Source organism: Amblyomma mixtum, chromosome 3, assembly GCF_055824585.1.
Source record: "Amblyomma mixtum isolate Tamu chromosome 3, ASM5582458v1, whole genome shotgun sequence".
In the NCBI taxonomy this organism is placed as follows: Eukaryota; Metazoa; Arthropoda; class Arachnida; order Ixodida; family Ixodidae; genus Amblyomma; species Amblyomma mixtum.
In genome coordinates this window covers 349,790,268-349,809,939 of record NC_143014.1, presented here as the reverse complement: position 1 = coordinate 349,809,939, position 19,672 = coordinate 349,790,268, and the positions used below count along the sequence as shown (strand labels likewise).

At 46.6% G+C, this 19,672-nt stretch overlaps 1 protein-coding gene across 1 annotated transcript in view; it reads right to left on the bottom strand.

Moving 5' to 3' along the window:
- Positions 1-16,370: 16,370 nt before the first annotated feature.
- Positions 16,371-19,672, bottom strand: part of LOC149356322 (aurora kinase C-like) — a 29,747-nt gene continuing 26,445 nt past the window's right edge. Inside the window, exon 8 of the mRNA XM_089576308.1 lies at positions 16,371-16,475. Within this exon, the coding sequence (XP_089432434.1) occupies positions 16,371-16,475 (105 nt within the window). The remainder of the gene's footprint in view (positions 16,476-19,672) is intronic.

Here is a 19,672-nt window from a genome sequence, read left to right as displayed (position 1 = left end):
TCTGTGTCAGCTGTAGCCACCTTACCCTTGCAAACTTGCCAATCCGTTTCAACTGGGATATCATTAAATTGCATTTATTCCCTCAACCAACCTTCTCGAACCGTATATATATCCTTAGCTCGCATTGCTCACAATTTAATTTCAAGCATTTTTATTAGCTTCAGAGTTTTTGCCCCATAGGTGAACACTTCCAAGATACAACGAATCAACTCCTCTAGCATGGTGGTGTACTGGCAGGCTGCTGTTGATGACTTAAAAACATCTGTCAATATATATATGCTATTCAGGTATTTTCCCAGCTATTTCTCTAATGGCTCTGAGCTATTTTTGCCGCTACAAACAACCCACGTTCGAGCCTTCTTTCATGCCATCCGATTACCGAAGTGTTCGCCAGAAATTTCAAGTCCGCTAGCTCAGGTCCAGGAAGAGCAAACTCTAAAGCACTCTTTCTCCTTGAGGAACTGAAGTTGGAATCATTTGAAGAGCACGTTTGAGCTACCAAGATTGATGTTCTGAGCCTATTTCATTGTCTTGATGGTGGTAAAGATATGTTCTTCCAGCTTGACACCTTCCCTGTTGAAATTTTGCTTTCCCTCTGAATGGCTATGTAGTCCATTCATTCCCTTCAGAATTTTTTTAATGCTTTTACATGTGCTTTTTCTGGACCATGGTTACGCAATGCCTCATGATGCTTCAAATAAAGCAAGTGCTTTCTTACACTCAGTGTAGGCTGTGTAAAGGGGCGGGTGGCTACACTGTGTTATCCAATTGATGCAAATATTCACATCTCTGAACCTGAATCAACTTGTCTTTCAGGTAAAATACAATAAAATGAGCACAACCAGTATTTGTATTTTTGTGCCACTGGCAGTGGGTGTGTAAGATGTTAGTTGAAGAAACAAGCATGATTGGCAAGGCATCAAGCCCAGACATCCGTAGCTGTATGTGCAGAATGGTACAGGTGGAATCGGTCAGTGCGTTTTATGAGTGGAGCAACTCACTGTTTGGGGTTTGGTTTTCGGCTTTCTTAGGGGCACTTCCTTTGCAGCTGTGGTGTACAGTGTAGGTCTGACGTTTGTGTGGATTTCGAATTTTTAAAATGCAACGCAAAGTTTTGTTCGGGAGTTTCTGCATTGGCTTGCCTGATAGAAACCTTTGTTAAAACCATATAGGAGATGTCTTACTTTGTCGTTCTTTTTGAATATTTATTGCCTGTACTCCCTGCATTTACATTTGGGATGATGAGAAATGTTCAGTATCAGGTGAGGGTACGAGCTTGTTGGTTTTTGCTTTGTGCCTGCATTTGTTTTATATGTTCAGAGACGTATTTGACGATTGTGATGTTGCATGCACAAATAAACCTGGTCAACTGTTTTTAATGACGAGACGATTAGTTGAATCTTATTTGTTTATTGGAGTGAGAACCTGTTTATTGCTTGCTGTAAACAACTGCTGGCAGCAGATGTGATAAATAGAAATCCTCAAGGTGTGCCACTTCCTTGCTTAAGAACTGCTTGTCATAGGGCACCTCGATAACATACAGGTCTGACCTGCAAGCAGTAGGACTCATTTTTTTAATAAAATTTATTCATAAGAGTAGTAAAAACGATTATAAATTTTCAATGTAGCACCCTTCCACACCTACACGCTGCTGCTAATGAGTTTTCCAGTTTTCGTACGCCTCCAGGAACGCCTGGACCAGAATGCTGTTTAGCTCCCTCGACACGGCCATTTGAACCGCCTCTACTAATCCGGGATGTTTCCCCTTGAACGTCAATTTAACTCCTGGGATAGAAAAAAGCCTGCCGGGGCCAAGTCGGGGCTGTAGGGGGGCTGAGGCAGCGTTCCTGCCTTGTGCTGGGCAAAAAATCGGGGTCCTCATTCACATGATGAAGAAGGTCCTGGCAGATCGCTTTTGCAGTTGCGCTTTTGCAAAAGGCAGTAGGCCTTTTGCTCCTCTGACAACACTCGCGCACACTTTCCTTGGGTTTGAGGAAACTTTGGTTTGAGGAATGCCCAAGTCATCAGCAATCACTCTGATACTCATCCTACAATCGCTGTGGAGTAAATGTTTCACTCGCTACACATTTTCGTTAGTCTTGCTGGTCGAAGGGCATCCAGAGCGGTCGTAGTCTTGCACTCTTTCCTTAACTTCTCGGAGCAGTTTGCGCCACTGAAAAAAATACCTTGTCTGCACATGGCAGTGTCACCGTAGGCCTCCTTAATCATGTCGTGAGTCTCCTTGTCCGTTTTACCAAGATTTACACAAAATTTGATCGCGCATCGCTGATCCCATAAACGCTCCAAGATTTTGCATGACGAGACGTTTCGACAGGGGCTCACAGTGCAAGCGACCTGCGCTCTTCAACGGCCGCGAGCCGACTGGCGATTTTCCCCAGCATTCCCAATATCCCCCTCCAGCGATCCTGCACGCGCATACCGCCTCTCGTCCGCCCGTTCGCCCAGGAAAAAAAAACAGTCCTACAACTTTCAGAACAGACCCTGTATGCCTCGTGGGGTGCCCAAATCACGAAGTCGCACTGGCTTCTCTCGCAGCAAAGCAGCTGCAACTGTACTTGCAGATAATATCTGTTCTTCCCGGCCTTGCTCAGTATGAGTTTTTTGTCCTTCTCATTCACGTCATATTTGCCGCTCTTAAACAGGGCATCAGAGGTACCATGCTTGAGTGCAGTCTATGGTGTCGGGCACTTTATTTCGAGCACTGTGTCCGAGTCTGGAGTAATGCCATCAGGGCTGGCACCAAGCCATGAAGTGGGAGGTCGGACGATAAGGCCACATTCCACAATGTCGGTGTTCTTTGCTTCCTTGTACCAGGCACGGGCTTTTGCTTCTGAATCTCTTCCATACCTTCATGTAAAAATTACATTCATGTTCTAATGAATTAGTCTGCCTCATTTTAAAGTAACTTCAACAGTGACAGGTATATTCCAATATACAATCCAAGCATTCACAATATAACAATAATCAACCTCCAATTTCATGCTTTCAGGCTTGTAACTTGCATGCGATTTGCAATGAACAAGCAGTCAAGTTGTGCTCTTATGTTGGAAGCAATGAATGGAAATTTACATCACATTTTACAACCAGACAGTAATACTTTCAATTTTTGCAGGCAAATCCGGCCTGCGAATTGCCACGTTGCATAATGCGGTAATAGAAAGTTCATACTGCAAATACGCAAAAGATCTGCTGTACAACACAAAAGCGTGGTGTCACAACCAATCTATTGTCAGCATCACATGCAAAACAGTGTTTAGCAATAGTTCTTGTACTATAAAACTTGCCATAGCATTTGTGAATCCAAGGTGTACAAACTTCAGCGTGCCATGCAGAGCATCTGAGTCACCACACCAAAGGCTGCAGTCAATGAGATATTTGGCTCCTTACCGTGTGCTGGCATTACCGTAGAATCTTGGATGTATGTGCTTTGATACCCACATCTCAGCGGCAGCTTTGATTGGAAAGGTACGGGCCTCACTGGAAGTTATCCTTAGGAATCGTTCTTTGTGCCATGCTGCACTTCCCTGAGGGTGCTCTGCCAGTGTTGCAGCTTGCTCAAGAGATAGCAGCACATTGGTCATGAAGAAACCTTGGCATGCCTCACACAGCAGCTTGCAGTCGTGCTGCCCATGATCCTGCTGGAGAACTGTGCAGTACGGGAAGGGTCCGTTAATTTAACGACTTTTAGCGCATATTCGAAACAGGCTTATGGTGGCTAAAACCTTAAAATCACTCAGTCAGTGTGCAATGCAAGACCATGTAAAGGTGCACTTTAAAATCAAAAGAAGTTGCAAAAAATCAAATCTGCTGTAGCATCACCAATAGCTGTTTCTCGGTGCACCTGGAACTTCGGAATTGCGCCAAGATGCTAAGTGTAACCTCGTGTGATCATCGCACTAAAAACCGTCGCAACTTGATATGAACTCCTGCAGTTCATGCGCTATCATATTCACCAGCGCGTTGTGAGCAGCTCAGACTGTATAAATGAGTATGAAGGTCTTGTTGATGCTATACCACATGTCCCAATGTCGAGACGCACGCTCTGCTGTAAAGCTCATTACTGGGTAAACATTACAGCCAGTATTTTGGGATGGTTCAACCGTAAGCAGATGTCCCTTGCATGTGCACTTTTGAACATAGCAAAAGCAAATCTTTACGCATAATGTCTTTATAGAAACTGACTGCATTTAGACAAACAAAATGTACACTTATGCAACAACAAAATCCAGAAGGCAATCTTACTTGCACTTAATGATAGCCTCTATGCCTACTCGACTCACTTTTTCGAGTCAGTCATGCGCAACATCAGGAAATAATTTTCTTACATGCACGGCCGTCTTCACCGCCACCTGTATTTAATTTCCTGCGTGGCTTCAGAACACCGTGTAGCATGGTGTTCTGCACCTTGGTGATGTCGAGAGGGCATTTTTCAAAGTGAAGGTGCATCTCCTTTTCCGATAAAAACTGCCGCGGCTTTGTTTCTGTTTTTTTTTGTGTGAAGAAACTGCCTCCATTGTTGCCGGGGTCACATTTTTCGCTGTTGCCGCATTCCATGCACATGCTTTGCCAGTTGGTGACTGTCCGGTGAGCCCCTTGGATGTTGCCTCGACAACCTTCATAAGCAGGGCACAAATATGGCTGCACCGCTCACTCAGCCCCGCTTTGCATGTGCAGCTTGCTGTGAAAGGTTGTCCAAAATTTATTTCTGTTCGCTACGTCCTGCTTGCTGTTTGCGATGACCTGATGTCTGCCTTGACGCAGCTCACACCATTTTTTCTGCTGGTGCAGTGCTACACCAACATGGGCACTCTCAAGCAGGTTGCTGCCTTCAGCAAATCCTCGGTAGTTGAGGGCAGCATTGCCATCTGTGTCGGGCATTTCAATCTTGTAGTTGTAGACAGCTGAAATAAAGAATGATATCAGTACACTATGTCGTCATATGTGCTATTTCTGTAGTTGGTTAGCTTTGTGGTAATAATAAATTTGTCCCCATGCTGAAAGTTGGTTGCCAAGAAATCTAGTTAAGTTCTGCGTAATACACTTATGCTCTGAGCAAAGGTAGCTGCGAAACCAAAATAAAAAGGAACTGTTCATTAAATGCATCCTCAGCTCCAACCGTTTTAATCTAACAATACGGGTGCAGAAACATGCAATGAAGAATATTGTCGCTTGTGCTGATAATTTTACTTCGTATTTTACTAGCCACTGCCAGTTATGGCTTACTGTACACGCTGAAAACTTCGGTCATCGTACGCAAGGCCTACCGCATTACATCGGGAGATGCCACGCAACAGCTATAGGTTAAATGCAAAAGAGCTTTTCATAAAAGCTAACTTGTTCCCAAACGAGCGCTCGTTAGATCTCAAGGTCCTTGCGGGAGGCTTTAAAAAGCTTAAATTCGAAAATCCTTTCCGCAAGCAAGCAAAAGTTCGATTTGAAGCAAAGTCAAACAGCAGGAGCTAATACCAGCCGTTCATCCATCGTAAACATATGCCGCGGGCCGCAGCATTATTGCCGCGGCCGATCAGACACAAAAAATTAGTTCTCAATATCTGTCAGCGACTGGTACGCAGGTGTTGGGGATTTTTTGTAGAATGAGGCAGTTACGAGCCAGCTGCAAAGAAAGTACATGTTTGTAGAGTGCAACTAACTTGTGCTGCAACGATATCTAGGAAGTTCTCACTTCAAACGCATGCACGAAAACATTCATAAGCACAGTAGGACAGAAATGCCAGCAGTAATTTTTAAGTTAGAAAAGCGAGAAAGGAGATACAGCGAGCACACCGCCGTCACCAAATAACGCTATGTGGCGTGAAGGCCCACAAGAAAACAAGAGAAAAGAGGCCTAAAATGCACAAATAATAGCGCACTTGCACGGCCGCTGAAGCTTGGCCAAAGCTTGGTGTCATCCACCCATCCTGTATCCATTTTGCTAGCAAAATAAGTATTCTCGCTGCAGAATGTCCTTGCAGTTGAAGCTTCCTCGCAGGCAGGCAGCGGAGTCAGAAGGCCAGCGATGGAAGAGTGGTCACCTGACCTAATATGGCGGCGCCCATAGTTCCGCGCTGTAAAGCGTCTATACCTCTCTCTCTCTCTCCTCCCCATTCCCTGCTTACCCTCGCTCTCCTTCTGCGCTCAGACTGGTGGAACGCAAGGGAGCTCCAGACGAGGGGGCACCACTACCGTCGGCCCATCAAGGCACCAAGAGCAGAACGAAGTCGCAACGCCAAATTGATAACTTGTTTATTTTATTTTATGATTTGTTCTCTGCAGAATTGTTTCCAGAATTTAGGTCATTGCTCTAGCGGTCAGGTCATTAGAACGAGCAGCAACAGGATTTTCAGGGATACGGAAACTGTTTCCACGTTTTTAATTTAGTGTTGGTAAGAAGTATAAAAATTCTCTGTCAAAACATCGCGAATTTTTTCCTAGTCGGACTAAGCGTTTACTATGGAACGACCGCTCGATTTTCTGTAGCAGCTACCCGCCGAATGCGCCCCGCCGCCGGTGATGGCGAAAGGTCCAGTTTGTGCCACCGCGGCGGCCACGGCGCTGGCTATCGGTGACGAAGTCGAAGCGATTGTCGGAGTAGCGGCTGCATATCTATTGCAACTATCGGTTGTGATTTGGCAATATACCCTGTCATACCATACATCGTTTGTTCTAGTCCACGAAATGTCTACTGTAAAACGTGCCAAATGGATGCCAGTGATTAACATTGTTGGTGTGATACACTGAAAGTACATTTCTACGCGGAACCCGCTGGCTTGCGTGGGTCGCCCTGTGTCCAGCGATTTTGCAAATAAAAAGCATTTTGTAACAATCTCGATTAGAAAGCAAGCCGATCGATCATGTCATACATTTGTAAGTGGAAAAAATAAAAAATGAACACGAATGCGCTCACGGTTGGTATTAGCATGGGTAGCTAATTTTTACAGCACAAGAAGCACGGGGGTGCGCTTACAGGATACCTTATCGCAGGGACATTCTTTCGTCCTTGATGACAACCTACAACAGCACAGTTCAAGTCCGGCTCAAGAGCTGAAATGAGGGCCGGTTTGTACAATGTAAATTGAAAACGTTTGAAAGTACAATGCACCAACTCCAGTCGTTGTGGCGTGAACTCTCGTTCTCTTATCCCTCGTGTTTTGTGACTGGTTATTCTTAGTTTACAAGTCCGGCTCTTCGCAAGTGTGGTGCCCGGGAGCATGGAATATCACCACAAATGAGTTGAAATTCTTTTAAGATACCGTTTACACAACATACGTGCCCATTGAAGAATGAGGCATGGGCAAGATGCAAAAAGATGGTAGCTGCAGTCGGATACAACAAAAAAACGAACAGTGCCCCTTAAAAGAGACCCCCAGAAAACGGCACCGACTGATCTTCATGAAATCGCAGTTAAAGCGAATGAGCCGTGGTTAATCCCCTATCAACTCCCACCCCCTCGGATGTCACGCTGTAAGTTCATGGGTATTAATTACAAAATATGAAAACCGGTAGATGCGATCGGCTTAACATACTCCGAGGGGCATATGCTGCATCATTCACGAGTTATCATTTGTACGGGGCTTCGTTTTCGTGAGGATATTTCCGGCGAAAATGCACCGTTTTTTTTTTAGAATAGCTCCCCCCGCTTCTCCCGGTTCGATCCAGGAACGCGTGCGGTAGATTCTGTTGAATTCTTCTTTCATTTCTGTAGCTTCATTTCGTTTGCCTTTACTTTCCGTAATTTTTTTAGAAACGAGCGACGAGATGAAAACGCTTCTGAGCTTCTGTGCTTTTACGGGGATAATGCTCTGCTCTGTGCATGTGGTCTGGAGGAGTTTACCAAGAAAATGTGCCTTCAGTTCCGAGAAAAATGTGGATTCCAAAATCATCTTCTTAAAAAGGGCGCCAACCATCAGTATGCTTTCTTTTTGTGTACTGCTGAGTTCAAGCGAAGATGGGTGCATCATGGGTGTGGCACCGTGTATGATGAGTAATGTATAGGCCTTGCTTCGCTAGGAAGGTTGGTGACTGCCACACTCCGCGAAATTGAGTGCTCGGGAAAAATGCCGGTGATGAACTTAAAAATGCAGCCATGGGTAGAAAGTATTAGGATAATCGGAGTACTTCGGAAGGGGTAGACGCTTAGATGCTAGCGTGTTCGTGCTTAGCCAATGCACAGAAACAGCTTAAGTGGAGAACAGACCTCCCAACATAAGCGGTGCATACGACAAAGTGAACAGGGAGCTACTGTGGAACATATTAAAAACTGAAGGTATCGCTCATGAGGTAACTGATTTTCAACAGGAAATATATGGAGATAACGCAGTTGAAATTACATGGGAAGGGGCAAAAAGTACGACAACTGTCGAGGTACACAAAGGATTAAGGCAAGCTTGTAATCTATCACCGCTGCTGTTCATGTTTTCTGTTGTAAATATGGAAAGAAGGCTACAAGGAAGTAATCCACGTTATAATCTTTCGTGCATTTTGGGCGGAAAGGTCGCTGAGCAACGGCTCCCGGGTTTAAAGTATGCGGACAATATCGTACTGTGAGCTGATAGCCAGCAATATTTGCAAATTCTAATTAATTGTTGTGGAGACGAAGCAGACGCTCTAGGTTTCACTTTCAGCGTAGCTAAGGGAGGTGTGATGATTTTCAACGATGCAATTTATAAGGTGCTTACAATACAAGGCAATGAAATATCCAGAGTGGTCGAGCGGTGTGGGTAAGAGAAGGGTAGCTGCACACAGAAAGCAAGAACAGTCTCTGAGGGCGAACGACTGAAAAGACGCCGGGACGATGAAACATGCGGCATTATGGGGGTACAACAAATATGAAGTACTGAGAGGTATTTGGAAAGGAATAATGGTGCCGGGGCACACTTTTGGGAATCCGGTTCTGTGCTTAAGGAAGAAGATCACTAGAGATTAGAAGTAAATCAGAGCTGTTGGAAGATTAGCACTAGGTGCCCACAGTAAAACCACAAACGAGGCAGTACAGGGGGATATGGGCTGAGCATCGCTCGAGCACGGGAAGCTGAACGAAAAATACTATGTGAAGAATGCCAGAGGAAATTGAATGATAACAGATGGCAGTTAAGCTACTTAAATTCTTGTAGAGAAATAGCGTTCAGTCACAATGCCGGAAAAAAAATTAGCAAAATAAGTTAACCCTAGATCATATAAAAAAAATTTAAAAGTACAAGCAATACCCCCATAACAGGGCATTTCTCCCAGCAAGGAAAGTTTTTCTAGGACCCACTGATAGCATTTGGTAAACACATGTAAAGGCGGTGGTGTTTCATTCGGAAAATTGTACCTTTTTAAAAGAATTGTAGGAGTAAAATAAGCAAAAAACTTGTCGGCGATTTCACATTGCTAAGCATCAAATGTTGTTCGAAAACGCAGTTTTTTTTTCTGGTGTAGACCACTACCAGGTACGAAAGCGCGATTGAGGTGTCCACAGACCCAAGGAGCCAGTTATAGGCGTTTTCGTTTTTTCATCGTCAATGTCAATTTACCGAATGCACGCCACCGGTCTACGCTCCACAGCTGCGTTTCTGCAGCAATCTTGTCAATGCCAACGTGTATTGCTCTATGGACCATGCTTCTGCCACACCTTTCTTCACGCCAACGCATGCAATGCACATCTCTGTCAGTACCGCCACCTAGCTAAAAGCGCGAATATTAGTTTGATATTAATATTAGTTGCTGAATAAGACGATGTGTTGCAGTTGAACACAAGGCGTGACCGGCCTAGTGTCCTCGTACAGGGGCCACTGAAGCTGATGTGTTTGCGCCGGCGCGAGTTGTAGTTCCAGTCGCGGCAATATTTATTTTAAAAATGTATTCGGCGCATTTCGGGCGGTCGCCGCAGGCCAGTACTGCGCATGCGCCGTAACCATGGCAACCGGTTGCCATGGTTGTTAGGCGCCGATTATGTAGAGCTCGGCGCCTAACGCGCCTTTTGCTATGTATATCCTGGCCTAGCTGAGCGAAGCCACAGCAAATATTTTATAGTTTGGCCAATGTCACCGTTCAGGGCAAGCTTCACCCAAAGTGGTCAGGCGGTTTCACTTCGTGAACTATTGCTTTCGCACTAAAGGCATCTTCTCATTGTAAAGCAGCGCAAAACTACCAACACAAAAAGCACACAGAAAGGGAAGACGGCACACAGACGTGCCTTGCCGTTCTCTGTCCTCTGTGTAGTTTTGCGCTGTCTGTCATCCTATATAAACAACCAACTAGCTCCAACTAGGTTAATCCTTCTCCTTTTGGTTTCAGGGACCATTACGAAGAAAAGTGTTCCACCTTTTTCTGAAGAATTCTGTACTTATGCCTCACTATAGGCTCAACGGCACCCTGTGCGATGGACGGAGCATCACCGCTACAGCAACGAGCTCCTCAATAATCGCCTCCTGCTTATGTGCAGCTCGCTCTGTGCGTTGCGAGATAATTCAGGAAAAGGTGACGCCAAAAGAAAGAAATGGAGAGCGTCTTTTTTATTTTGCGTGTGTGTCTGTATGAAGCAGGAGCACTAATGAAGATATAGACAGAGAAAAGGTTTTTTGATATGGAGGGATGGCTTGACTGAAGCTGTGAAAATTGAAAGGGAAATTAAACAGGTGAACGATGGAAACTTTTATAGAGTTCCAGATTAGCGGGTCTGCACAAGTGCAAACCATGTAAAAAAATGGCTTTCACATGAGATCAGAAGTGTCATCATTCTGGAACTTGCAAATTTTGCCCAGTGTATATCGAGCAGGTGACGATCCGCTGATTAGATAAGCACGCAACCTTTCAAATGGTCTACCAAAATGGGCCCTACAATTACGTCAGTGCAAGACAGCCATGGAGAATTACGGATTGCGTACTGCGCATGCCAGGCACCAGTTGCGGCGCCAGGTGAAAAGCACATCGCCAATCCGGTGTACTTCTAAGAGAGTAGCTGTCTACTAAATTAAAATTATCCATTGTCTCAGTAGGTAAAAACGGCTGAATATATGCGCCTATAATAATGAAGTGTGAGGACTAAGCACTCAAGCGGTGCAAAAGGCTGCCCAGATATGCAGAGCGCTAATGAACTTGTATCCTTAGAAACTACGGGGGGGGGGGGGGGGGGGGGGGGGTGAGAGAAAGCTTATTTCAGGGAAGCCGCAGAGCATTTTAGGAGACTCCTACTGGGTGAAGGTCACCGCACTATACATTCTTTCGCTGCTGGGCAGCACGCAGCCTCTCGCCCGCTTTCGTATCTTCCATACAGGAAGCGCCCAAGGCTTCCCTGGCTGCTTGCGCGGCTTCAAGAGCCGACGCCCTCAGCTCCTTCCCTTGGAACAGAAGGGCTTGTGCTTTCCTTAACTGGCGCACCATAGCGCCCGCAAACTTCTCCTCGGGATTAGCCTTTATTTCTTCTTATGATATACTGTAGACCAAATGCATAGAAGCCCTAGCCCATCGAGTATGTCCCTTTCTGTCCTGCTTCCTGATAGCCCTATCCTCTGCGATATCGAATGGCCTTGAGTAATTTCATCGACATTATTGTGAATGCCCATGTTTACTAATATTTCCCAAGATTACTACGCAAGGGATTATTTTAAGCAAATTGGAATCGGATACTTATATAAATCCTGTCAAATTCAGCTGTATGTTTCCAAATTCGCACGAACCGCATCGCGCCTTCTGCAATGAAGTGGTTGACTTATACCGTATGGTATGGGCATGCCAGACAAACCCAACTATACAAAGAATCAATAACTCAACAACTGAGGACTGAGAGGCGGCGCTGACCAATCCGCTTCTGGAATGAAGGACAACCCAACCATTTCATACTTTAAACGTTTTTCTCTCTAGCGACAACCTACGCCACAAAAGCCGATAGCACAGGTTCCCCGTTAATGCATGGCATAAAAACCCTGCCGATATCCGAGTCGGAATAGGCTGATCGCTCGAATGAGGTCGAGTGATCTTGTTACGTCATCGCAACCTGCCCTGACTGGTCGAGAGAGGTCACGTAACCTTGTGACGTCATAACATGCCCAGCGGGTTTGTTATCAACCTGGTTTCTAGAAAGCAGCCTTTATCAATAAGAATAAAAATCGATGTATACAATTTCGGCACCGGAACACCACGGGGGATATGCGCTACTACAGCTAGCAGTCTGAATATGACGGTTGTAAAGCAAGATATGAATCATCATGCTAATTCCGTTTTCATACCCGAATTTTTATTTTGTGATCCCGAGGGCTAAAGAGAATAATACAGTTTGAATACGCACAAAAAGCATCAGACAAGTAAAGCAGAGCCCTGGCTTTATAAATTACTACGTAAGGAATTGTTGCTCCAGGGCAACGCCGCGTACAACTCAGAACAGCCACGGGATGGGGAGGCAGATCACGGTACCTGTGATAGACACGTCACTCTGCTGCCAAATCCAAGCAGGCTTTCCTGTGTGAGAGCTCGCCTCCTCTGGCATTCCAGCACTTACATATTGCCCACATTCATCAACACTGTTTGTACGTCGTCCGTTATGAAACCATACTTTTATCTTCCTCTATACCGCACACGAACGTTGCACATAGACATTACTTGCAAAATAGCGCCCAGTTCAGAAAAAAAAAATCACCTAGTGCAGCAGCATGCCCGTTTAAAAACCTAAGGTGGTTAAAGCGTCACGATAGTTTATTCACCTTCATGGCTCTCCCAATACCTGCGAATATGGTGAAATATGACCCGAACTCGAAGAGTCAGAAATCCTTCGTATCACCATCCCCTTTGCCACTCTCGAGTAGCCCGGTCGGCAACACCTTATGCCGAAGTCAGAGTGCAGAAAGGATGACGGAGAACACACAGAAGTACGAAGTGAAAAAACAAAATTTGTTTATTAACATTGCTACAGACTAAGCAAGATTAAGACGACTTCTGCACGAAGACTTCGACTGCCCGCCAGGCGAGAAAACGTCCACGCTTTGCCACCCGCTTCAATCACGCAGGGAGAAGCACAAAATGTCGACTGTAATAGAAAAAGAATAATAAAAAAGTGGATTAGCATTAAATAAGAAGCACAGGTAACAAAACATGCAACTTTGCAGGATATACCGCAGTGTGAGCATACGTTTCCCTAAGCACAACTTCCTCACGGCTGAAATAGATGAACCCATATGGAGCATGCTTTCACCGAGGGTTTTCTTATTCCTATCAGGCTAACGAAAAAGCGCACTTCGCTACAACAGTCTTTCATTAAGCCGACATCACAAAGGAAAATAATAATAAAGCAGCACATGTACATAGCCAAGGCATCGACAGAGAATATCTGCAAGCATTAAATACGCTGAAGTCGAGGGCTGGACGGAAACCCATTGTCGGGATTGTACATGAAGCAGGCAGAACACTGACCAAAATAAAAATGAACACTTAAGCGACGTTTCGGCTCTCACGCGGGAGCCTTGTTCGCAAACAGGTACGGACGTGAACAGACTGCCTATTTAAGCTTGAAAATGGCCCCAGGGAGCGGGCTATGCACTAGGCATTCTAGTGCATACGCCCGGTGCCTAGGGCACATTTTCAAGCTTAAATAGCCAGTCTTTTTACGTCCGTATCAGTTTGTGAACAAGGCTCCCGTGTGGTAGCCGAAACGTCTCTTAAGTGTTCATTTTTCTTTTGGTCGGTGTTCTGCCTTAGTCTTCCATTAAATACGCTACGGAACTGCGGTGCACTTACCATGCGAATGCCAATCAATCCGAGGATTCCCAGCTCTGGTCGCTGCTTCCGAAGATTCCAGAAGTGAGGTGTAGCTCAACAGACGTGTCTGGGAGCTCCAGCGCTTGTATGATCCGTTCGCGCTTCAAGTGGCGGAGCTGCCTTTCACGGAAACTGCACAGTCAGTAGCGTTGACATCGAAGCGCTGGAAGAGCGCAGGCAGCCCGTCGGAGTCGTCCTCCAGGCTATGCAGGAAACTCGAAGACACCTCTATGCTTGACTCCTCCAACTCATTAGCAAAAAGAGTGCCTTCCGCGTCACCAGTGCTTGACGGGAACTCCTTGGAATCATCGCGCTCGCCTTTGTCATGATGCCTGCAACCGTCAGAGAAATGCAGGCGCCGACGGCAGCCGGAAACAGATTCTTCTACGGAGATTTCCTTTAGCCGCGACGGCGGAGAGAGAAGGTATCCGGCCCCGGAGCTGCTCACTGAGGCGTCCCAAGAGTAAGTGAAAGGAAGAGCCGAAGACAACCACGAACTCGACGAACTTGATTGCTCCTTGGAATTGTGGTGGCTTTTCGGCAGCGGCGTAGACGCCCGTGGTGTCCTCAAGCATCAGGTCGCCTATGCTGCTCACCCAATCGCTGTAATGACCGGGGTCCTAAATGCTGTCACCTGCGAATCAAGAACAAGAATTGAGGCGCACAGATTGTCATAAGTGCACCCAGAAAATCGTTCACAGCTACTCCGTGTAAGCTACGAATATGGATCGGTTGTACTTACTGAAGTGCACGTCAAATGCCTCTTCGTGAGGAGCGCAGTCCAACCGCGATCTACGATGTGTAGACGGAAGGCACTCCAAGACTGGGGACTGGGGATTTCTCTCCAAGAAGGGGATTTCTCTCCAAGTGACCATCTTGCTATACCTCACCAACATTACTTCTCCCTCTGCAACACGAGGTAGAATGGTTTGGCCTGTAGCACGAACGACGTTTTTCCGTATGCCGGGCAGCGCATTGGCGGATGTGTCCGGCCGCAACGGGGGCAAGTGGCTGGCTGATGCTCTTTTCCGTATGCCGGGCAGCGGATTGGCGGATGTGTCCGGCCGCAACGGGGGCACGTGGCTGGCTGATGCTCTTTTCCGTATGCCGGGCAGCGCAATGACGGATGTGTCCGGCCGCAACAGGGGCACGTGGCTGGCTGATGCTCTTTTCTTGAAGTTATTGCATATTCTGTCTCTGTCTTGAACCATATCTCAACGCAGCGGTTTCAGCTGCGTTGCATAAGGTCATAGCTCTTTCGAGCGCAAAATACTTTTCTCTGAGCATTTGCTCTCGTAGCTTGGGAGATTTTGTGCCGAAAACCGCTTAGTCATGTTCCATGCCGTCAGTTAGGGCCTCGAAATTGCACAACCTTGCTTGTTTCTTCACCTCTCGGAAAATTGTTCGAAAGGTTCTGCCGGCTACTGCACGCGTTTACGAAACATATACTTTTCGTGGACTTAGTTCTTCTTTCCAGCGAAGTATTCCTGAAACATGGCGACAACCACTTTGAAGTCCTGTTTTCCTTGTCTCCAAGAACGAGAAATTGCTGTAAATATCCATCGCAACTTCGCCTGCTACGCTGAGCAAGAGCGCCATTTTCGCCGCTTCAGTCTTTGGTTTTTCATGTGACGTTGCCTCCAAGAAGAGTTCAAAACTTGGGTGGACAAGCTTCCATCTTCTTCCGGCTTGCCCGGACAGGGTAAGTGGTTCTGAAAGCTTGATGCTTTCCATGTCTGCAAAGCTGCTCCGGGTCGTCCGTGGGCGGGTGAGCATGACGAGTGGAATCCACGAACAGCAGGCTCGAGGTTCATCCCACTTCTGACACCAAGCATCATTTCACCACTGGCCGAAGTCAAACGTGGACGCAGCCACAGAACACTGAACGACCTGCCTTATTCAGCGAGTGTTTTTACAGCTCACTCGGTGCGTAAGAGGGCGAGTGGGTTATCCCGCATTAGATAGCGGCATGCTCCCCGGAGCTTGGCCGGTGGTTAGTGCCCATGCGTGCGACACGACCGAAGGTTCGATACACAAACGCCAACCTTCAAGCACGTTGGTCAGCATCAGAGATCCATTCCTTCTTTTCAGCTATTTCGTCATCGCACTTGTGCCTGCGAGATGAGCCTGTGACCGCGGTACCTGTACTTCACTTCTCAAGACCTTTATTTGCAGGTAAGAGTTATCTTTTTGTGGTTAGGAGGTGGTACTCTATCGATACAACATAAATTCCTCCTGCGTCCCTTTAAGGATATCTAGTTCAATTTTTTGTTCGCGGGATGTGATCAGATAAACTAGTTGAAGCATAGAACTTAAAAAATAACTAGCGTTTTCAGAACACAATTCCTCCGAGCTTCACCGGTAAACGATCCAAATGAATGCTCGTAACTTTGTGAATAAAAATAACGAGTATTCTAAAAACGTGCTGTACGAAACTAAGTAAAACCTCACCAAATAAATGCCCTATAAATGCTGTACTACATGTACTGACAATATGAATGCGCAAAAAAAAACACGAAACAAACACCTAAACCGATACAAGGAATTTGAGATGCCTCGTCAAAGGTGCACGACAAAATCAGCGTGCCCAGTGAAAGCAATGAGCGATGGCAGCGGGGTTTTCAGAAAGTCGTGGACACCACTGTGGTGTCGGCGTTCTTCGTGATCCACGGGTGGGCCAGCACCTCATCCAAGGAAATGCAGTCTGCGGCACGTATCCGGACCAGCTGCGAAAATAATATATGTTGGAGTCGTCCGCATATTTAAAACTAAACAGCATGTCCATCTCCCTACCTAACACACATGCTTTGTCTTACCAACCCCTACGCATCGTACCCTAGCCTTAATACCGTTACGTATATTATCTACCATTACGTCCCCTTAACTATTCTACTTACCCTCATTAAACTGCCTACACTACGGCACCATAACCTGTTAACCTACGTGCCTTACCAACCCTACCGTACCCTACGCTCCCACCTACCCTATCATACCTTAACCTACATACCTCTCAGTTGATCTACTGCATCTATCAAAAACTGAATATATTTCTATAAAGTAAGCGCTTTTTCGACTAACAGAACCTATTGCCACATTCGCTACTTCTGAAGAAGAAAACCGTATAGGCACAGGTCTCTTTCAGTGCAATATGCCTGTTGCGAAACCGAAACCGAAACAAGACCGTCCCAAGTCGGAAGGCAAGACAAGCCAAGCAAGCTGGGAAAGGGAAACAAAGGAGCGCCCCTTAGGGCGCCAGTCGTGTCATGTAACCTGAAATAAACGGATGTCGGTTGTACTCGCTGAACGAAGTTGTCTATTTTTAACGCACGCGACATAAAATAAGCTGGTGCCGAAACCCGGGAAATTCCCCGAGACCTAACGAAGACGACTACCTGGATGCGACGGCAACGAATAACGAAGAAAAAGCCCATTTCTACTCCAAAGCCGCCGCCCAGTGCTACCGAGTGCAGCGACATGGACAGACACAAAGCTAAGAGATCAGCTGTCCAATCACAGGTGACTAGACTCATTACGGAAATTGACTCCTGCATGAAAAGCCGCACGGGCAACGAAAAGGAACTCAGTGTCTTTTTGGCAAGAATGAGCTCTCTGCAGAAACGTCTAAACGAAGCTAACGCCGCTGTCGAGGCGCTATTGCCAGCGAAAGAAGCGGAGCAGGACTATATCGAAACCATCGAGTATGACGACAAGATCGTTACATACATTGCGAAGCTCCAAGCGGAGATTCAAGAAATTCAAGTAAACAGTCAGCCGAAAGAAGAGCCATCACCAAGCAACGACGCAGGCGCGGCAACCACGACCTGCCAGGTGAAGCTTCCAAAATTAGAGCTCGTAAAATTTGACGACAAAGATGTGTCCTGGCAAGAATTTTGGGAACAGTACGAGCAAATGATTCACAAGAACGATCGGCTGACGACCTTGGACAAGTTCGGGTACCTAAAATCGGTTGTGACTGGCGAAGCAGCAAGAACGATCAAGGGCCTTCCCCCCACATCGCAGTGCTATGACGACGCCATCTTGCTGCTGAAAAGACGCTTCGGCGGTGAGGACGCCATCGTGCAAGCGCACATGCGAATGCTCTTGGACCTTGAGCCTGTGCGAAACGCCGAAGACATACGGTCCCTCCGACGGTTGTACGATGCCCTCGTCTCTCACCTCCGCGGGCTGGAGGCGCTCGGCCAGAAACAGGAGACCTACTGCACGCTCCTCTACCCCGCGGTACAGCGCGCCCTGCCGAAAGAAATATTGCTCGAGTTTCACCGAGCAGTGGCGAGGGAGGAACCCTCCGAAACGTCAACACAGAACACGGAACGAACTGGATCTGCGCTGCGGAGCGACGACGCACCGGGGCAGCCAACAGAAACAGCTACAAAAGGTACTCCGTCTTTATTCTCGAAGTTACTTGACTTTTTGAGGATTGAAGTGCAAAGCCGCGAGAATCTGGTTGCTCAGCAAGGTACTGGCAAGAAGCACCAGGTGTCAATGCTGAAGACGTTAAACCCAACTGGGAGTTACAAGAAGAGCATTGGAACGAAATTTAAATCATCAGCTGCTGTACTGCAGCAGTCAGCAAGAGCAGATCATTGTTTTCTTTGCAACAAGAATAACCACGAATCCGCTGCCTGCCGTGCTGGCATTTCGTTGGAAGAAAAGAAAAAAATGCTACGTTTGGGAAGACGCTGCTTCCGCTGCATGAAACCAAATCACCGTTCTAACGAGTGCAGAAGCAGCATTAAATGCGGTAACTGTGCAGGGCGGCATGCGACAACAATGTGCGACCCAGAATTTACTCATCCGAAAGTCAAGGCAAATGCAACCGATGTGACAACAGTCCCAGTGAATTTGCAATCTACCGTGAAAGAAACTCGCAAACGAGAAGTACTGCTACAAACGGCAACGGCGTTGTGTGCCGGTGAAACGAAAGCGGTATACTTACGAGCGCTCTTTGACGGCGGAAGCCAACGTTCGTTCATTACGAAGCGAGCCTCAGAAAAACTCTGGTGTCGAGTTCTCGGAACAGAAACGTTGAAAGTTGGCGTGTTCGGTGGACACCAGTCAGAACAAGACTTTAATAGAGTGATGGTGTCGCTAACCGCACAAAACAAGAAGATTCAACAGATCGAAGTTCTTGAGACGGATATCATATGCGAACAACGAATCCCGATTCCTGAACACAGGATCAAGGAACTGCTTGGACCTTTGGCCGCGGCCGACAGGACCTGCGATAACGAAAGAGGTGATATCGACCTCCTCATCGGAACAGAGCATTACTGGGAATTTGTAACTGGTAGAAGCAAGCAGCTAGACGGTAAACTCCGAGCAGTCGAGACTGCATTTGGGTGGTGCATTCAAGGACCTGTAGGAACAAACATGGTTGACTCACAGAGCATGCAAACCATCGCCCTTCGCATATCATTGGCCGAGAGTGAGACCACGAACTGCTTGGAACGTTTCTGGACCTTGGAGTCTATCGGAGTCACGGATAACGACGACTGTATTGGGCGACAGCTACTCGAATCTTTCGAAGACAATATCAGGCGTAGTGGATATCGATACGAGGTAGCCCTTCCCTGGAAGCAAAACATAGATCTAAGTGACAACAAGGGGACTGCGGAAAAACGCCTGTCCCAACTGACAAACCGTCTTCGAAGAAATCCAGAATTACTGGAAGCCTACGACGCAGTCATCAGGCAGTATTGCATGGAAGACATAGCTGAGCCAGTAGTAGAAAAAGAAGAACAAGGAAAACTGATCTACTACATGCCTCATCAGCCGGTGTTCCGAGAAACGAGCAATACCACAAGACTGCGAGTGGTTTTCGATGCTTCTTCGCATGGACAGAAGTTAAAGTCATTGAATCAAAACCTCGAGAGTGGTCCAAATTTGACAGCCGACCTTGTCG